General features: G+C 59.5%; 2 protein-coding genes across 2 annotated transcripts; one reads left to right on the top strand and one right to left on the bottom strand.

Annotated features, from left to right (window-relative positions):
• Positions 1-2,852: 2,852 nt before the first annotated feature.
• Positions 2,853-3,125, top strand: PHYSODRAFT_399714 (hypothetical protein; the record flags this gene model as incomplete). Its single annotated transcript, XM_009541360.1, has 2 exons — positions 2,853-2,916; positions 2,974-3,125. Coding segments are annotated over 2 exons (216 nt in total), but the record flags the coding sequence as incomplete, so codon positions are not given.
• Positions 3,126-3,375: 250 nt separating this feature from the next.
• On the bottom strand, positions 3,376-4,872 carry PHYSODRAFT_342867 (hypothetical protein; the record flags this gene model as incomplete). The annotated part of the gene is made up of 5 exons (XM_009541359.1): positions 3,376-3,644; positions 3,746-4,103; positions 4,201-4,473; positions 4,517-4,620; positions 4,674-4,872. 5 exons carry the CDS (start codon positions 4,870-4,872, stop codon positions 3,376-3,378), a joined length of 1,203 nt encoding a protein of 400 aa, XP_009539654.1.
• Between the last annotated feature and the right edge of the window lie 452 nt (positions 4,873-5,324).

Raw genomic sequence — 5,324 nt, 5'->3', positions numbered from 1 at the left:
ACAAGGGCTCCAAGCAAGTGGTGGCGACGGCAAACCTCGTGGATGGACTCTACTGGCTCCAGACGCCTCAGCGATCGGCGAATGCGGCGACCAGTGGGAAGACGGTCGACTTACACGCGCGTATGGGTCACGCTCCGGTGGAGGTGCTTCGCAAGATGGTCGACAACAACATGATCAAGGACGCGAAGGCACCTTCCAAGTCGAGTGGACCAAACGTGTGTCGCGGCTGCCAGCAAGGGAAAATGGTCCAGAAGCCGTTCCCAAGCAACCGTGACAAGCGTCACTACGACACGTTCGAGCTGCTCCACTTCGACGTGTGCGGCCCCATGGAAGAAGAGTCACTGGGTGGCAGCAAGTATCTGCTGCTGATCGTGGACGAAGCCAGCGGATGTATGAAGGGGTTCTGCCTGCGTGCCAAGTCGGAGAGCGAGGACTGCATCAAGATGTACGTCACGAAGGTGCAGACGCAGTTCAGCAAGAAGGTCAAGTTCGTGCGGCACGACGGGGAGTGTTGTCAAGACTGATGTGACGACGCCTCGCCAAGCACCGTGTGACGCGAACGCGTCATCAGTGAGATCGGCGTGACCTTCACTGTGTTGTACCGCAATCATTCAGGTGATTACGGGACGATGATTACGTCACGGTGATTACGCCAAGATTGTGGGTACAAGATGGGCATCGACGTGGCGTTCTCTGATTGGATAAGGTAACTGTGTATCCAGTAGAGAATCCAGTAGGGTGTACCCAGTAAGAGGTATCCAGTAGCAGGCTTAGAGGTAGCACGCGGTTGCGAACTAAGGACCTGAATCGAATCACTTTGCATTTTGCCAACTACTGCTCAAGTGTTCTTCCTTTTATCCGTCGCTTCAAGGCGCTCCGGTTCCCAGTGTCGACACCATTCAGGTCCAAGGTAGCAGAAAACGATTTCGGGTTAGAGGGACGAAGCTAAACACTTCAATGATGGCGCGAATACCAGAAGACTGATGAATATTACGGCAGGCTGAGCGTCGAACAGTACGAAGCTCTCGAGCGCTCGATGCTGTATACGGGATTGCAGGCAAATCATGGCTCTTTCGGGTGTGGGAAATCGTTTCTGATCTCAGCTATAACGCTGTGTGCTCTCGATGTTCTAGACAGCCGAGCTATCATTGCTGCAGAAACGAACACAGCTATTGACGAAGATCTCGAACGTCTGGTCAGAGAACCCGATTGGGAAAAGAATGAAGAGGGGTTCTCGCCGATCCTTCGCATCGGTACGAAAGAGTCGATGAATGAAAAATTGTGGCGCTACAGTTTGGACAACATCTGCGAAAAAAAGGCAAGCCGAGAGGTGCTAAGGACAGTCTCCTTCATGCGCCTATTCTGGCTCTGCCAGACCCCGCTCGTCCGTTTAGTGTCGTCTGTGACGCCTCGGACTTTATCATCGGCTGTGCACTGCTGCAAGCAGACGCCGAGGGGCGCGAGCGCGTGGTGGCGTTCGAATCTCGCCAGCTAAAGCCTGCGGAGAAGAACTATCCTGTCCATGACAAAGTGCTACTTGCGATGAAGTATGCGCTCGTCAAGTTCAGGGTGCACCTGTTGGGCTCTCTGCCGTTCGTGTTTTACACGGATCATGCGTCGTTACGCACTGCGACTCAGGCGCCTCATCTCTCGCAAAGGATGGCCCGGTGGCTGTCCTTCTTCGCGGAGTACAACTTCGAGGTGAAGTACAAGCCTGGCAGGCAGAATGTCCTTGCGGACGCGCTGTCGCGCAGGCCGGATTATGAGCTGGCTCATGTAACGACCATGACTTCGTCATTACCGGATTTGATCCGAACGGCTTATGCCAAGGACGACACCTGTGTCGCGTTGCTGAAGGCTCTGGGGAGCAAGGAGTTTCAAGACTCGGACATGGAATTGTCAGCGCGGCTGCGCGCTCCGCTACACCGTTATTCCCTCGATGGTGGCCTGTTGTTCTACAACACTGGCCCCGAGGATACGCCCCGCGTGGTCATCCCTCACGATGAGGATCTGAAGTACCGCATCCTCTATGAGGCACACGACACGCCGCTGGCCGGCCATCTTGGCCGTGAGAAGACCTACAGCTCGGTGAGCACCCACTACTGGTGGCCGAAGCTGTACAAGTGAACGAGCACTTATGTGCGCACGTGCGAGACGTGTCAGAGAGTGAAGTCGTCACCTCATGCCGCAGCGCCGTTGGCGAGTTTGCCTGTCCCTTCGAGCTGCTGGCAATCCATGAGTATGGACTTTGTGTTTGGCCTGCCGGTGGACGCGGCGGGCAATACAGGAGTCGTGGTCTTCGTGGACCGACTGAGCAAGATGGCTCACATTGCGGCTGTGCCGGACACCATCGATGGTAAAGGTACAGCAACGCTGTTCTTGGACCGAGTGTTTCGACAACACGGACTCCCTGAGTCGATTGTTTCGGACCGAGACCCCCGCTTCACGGGCAACTTCTGGAGCGCGATCTTTGCGGTGCTTGGCACCAAGCTGGACATGTCCACGGCGGACCATCCGCAGACCGATGGTCAGACAGAACGCGTGAATCGCGTCGTCGAGGACGTCCTCCGCAGCATTTGCGCCGAGACGCCGAAGCGCTGGAGCGCCATGCTGCCACTCGTTGAGTTTGCGTTGAACAACGCCGTGCACGCCGCGACAGGCTACACGCCGTTCTACGTTTATCTCATCCCCGCGTCCCGCTGACGCCGCCACGTGGTGGCCTCGGGCTTGGTGGGGGAGGAGAAGCCGATTTAGGTGATCGGCTAGCCGATGTCAGCCTGGCTACTGTTCGTAAACAGGTTGACGCTTTCTTGTCGACGCGTCTGAGTATCTTACGACATGTGCGTGACGTAATAGCTGAGAGCCAAGTCAAGCAAAAGGAACATGCAGATGCCAGGGGCAGAGGCAATGTTGAAAGTTACGAGGTCGGGGGCCTGGTGTTGCTTAATGCTAAAAACCTACCTACACATGCAGTGTCAGCCGTCTTCAAGACGAAGTTGCGCCCGCGCTTCGTCGGACCTTACAAGGTTGTGGCCAAGAAGGGCCTTGCGTACACGCCCAATCTTCCGAAGAAGATGCGGACGCACCCCGTCTTCTACGTGGGCTTGCTCAAGCTGTACCAGGACCCGATGCAGGTGCAGATGGAGGCACCGAGGGTGACGAGGTCACAGGCGCGGAGGTCGCGGTCGTCGAGGACGCAGTCGCCGGCGTCGAAGACGCGACCATCAACGCGGGCTCCGCAGACACAGGCGGGAGTGCCGCGGGTACCGCAGGAGCCGCAAGCGCAGGAGGCGCAGCAGGCGAGGCCTACATGCGGGCCAGGAGTTTGAGCTGACCCTGGAGCACAGCCAGGTGCCGCTGTGGCTCCGCGAACTCTCAGGCGTGTCGCTGTTCGCGATCGCGAAAGTAGTTCACCCACCCGTTCAGGTGAACGAAGTCGTTCTCCAAGGTCCCAAGTCGGTCCCAGACCTCCTGAGGCACCCCAAGCCACTCCAGCCGCTCAGCGAGCCTGGCGAGATCAGTCGCACAACGTGCCAGACGCGCGTCGATGTCGTGGACGTGGTTCCGAAGGCGATCCGCCTGTTGCCGAGTCTCGTGCAACTCGTCCAACGTCGCGAGGCGGGTTGGCGCGTCCTCCACCGGCGCTGCTCGATGAGCATGGGAATCGGCATTACCATGTGGAGCGCCTCCTGGCGAAGCGGCGGTGCCGGGGTCAAACCAGTATCTGGTGAAATGGCGAGGGTACCCTCACTCCGAGAACTCATGGGAGTTTGAGGTACCCCTCCGCCAGGATTGCCCAGACGTCGTGGACGCTTTTGATCAGCTTGATCACCAGCGCCCCGAGGGCTTAAGGCCGGCACGCCGGCCGTCCCGCGCTTCCTGGTAATAAGCTGGGGAGCAGCTGAGTCAGCCACATTGCTCCGAGGCTGACCCTGAGCCACAGCGCTCACTCCCTCGCGGGAAGGAGCGGCTGGAGTGCTCGAAGTAGCGAACCGTGCAGCGCTAAATTGGGTCTGCGGCTGGGTGATTGCCCCAAGGCTGCGCTTGGCTCGGACCTTCGCAAAGTCGAAGCGGAGCTTGCGTTCAATTCGAACATCCACTTGCTCGGAGAGCATCCATGGAGCTGAGCTTCCGGCTGTGCTCGGCCCAAGACTCGAACTGAGCTTCGTACTCAATTGAGTCTTCCCCCGGGCGAAGTACCATCGGGTACGTCCGCATGGCGGGCACGGACTTCTGCTGGGCTTGCAGCCGCAACCTCTCGCGATACTCCGCGACAGTCGTAGACTGTGGAGTGAGGAGTCGCTCTCGCAGAGACGTACGCAGTGCGAGCTCCTCCGGAGTACGGGCTGCGGGCCCAATGGCGTGCAGCGCGAGAGACTGCTGGAACGCCTGGCGACAAGCCTCCGCGGGGTCGCGAGGCCGGAAGCCGTAGTCGGCAGTGCTGGGGTTCAGCAGAGGCCGCCGCTCTGGGCGCTGGGAGCGCATGGGAGCGCATGGGAGCCATCTGCGCCGCAACCTCCTCGGACTGAGCTTCGTCCAAAGGGTTGGAGATGACGGGGCCCAGGGGCACGTCTTCCGCACGGAGCGACGAGTACCGTGGCTCAGTGAGCTCGCGCAGCTCTGAGAGCCCGAAGGAGCGCTGGGGAAACGGATTGGGAGTCCGCAGCGGCTACCGCGGCTCCTCCCTCGGTGGCGCAGCGCGCGAAGTGGTGAGACGGCTCGGAGCGCGCGCAGGAGACGTGCGCGCAGGGCGCTCTTGATCGCGATGACTCGGAGAGTTAACTGGAGCCGGCGAGCCCTCTTCACGGCGCGTCGACGGTGTGTTTGAAGCGTCGCCGCGGCTCGGGGAGCGTCGCGTGGGTGGATACCCATCTCCTTGGTTCGGAGAATCCTCCATGTACTAGTCCACCCCGCCCTCTTCGCCGAAGAGTTCCCTAGGATCCATGATCGGACGGGTTGGTGCTCGAGGAGAGCTGGGGCTTGCGCGCTGCCATCGGTGCTTCAGGCGGTGCGCCGCGAAGTACTCGGACACTGAGAGCCTGGAGTGTGTGCGCGGGCGCTGGCGTTCGCCAAGGTGCATAGGCACGCAGTGCAGCAGCACGAGAGGAGCGAGGCTCCGAGGTGGATCTCGCGAGAGGCTGTCTGCGGTCGAAAGACGAAAAGGCTTTATGACTTGAAGTCATGTGAGGGGCGTTGCGCCGAGAAGTTCTCAGAGAAGTCCACGCGATGTGGATTGACTCGTTCGAGAAGGAGGCTTGACGGAACAAGACCCGGTGGTTGACTGTTAAGCGTGAACACCCGTGTCCACGGTTTGATGGGGGAGG

The sequence above is a fragment of the Phytophthora sojae genome, assembly GCF_000149755.1.
Source record: "Phytophthora sojae unplaced genomic scaffold PHYSOscaffold_22, whole genome shotgun sequence".
NCBI lineage: Eukaryota > Oomycota > Peronosporomycetes > Peronosporales > Peronosporaceae > Phytophthora > Phytophthora sojae.
The sequence above is the reverse complement of the archived record's forward strand: the minus strand, read 5'-3'. Positions and strand labels throughout refer to the sequence as shown.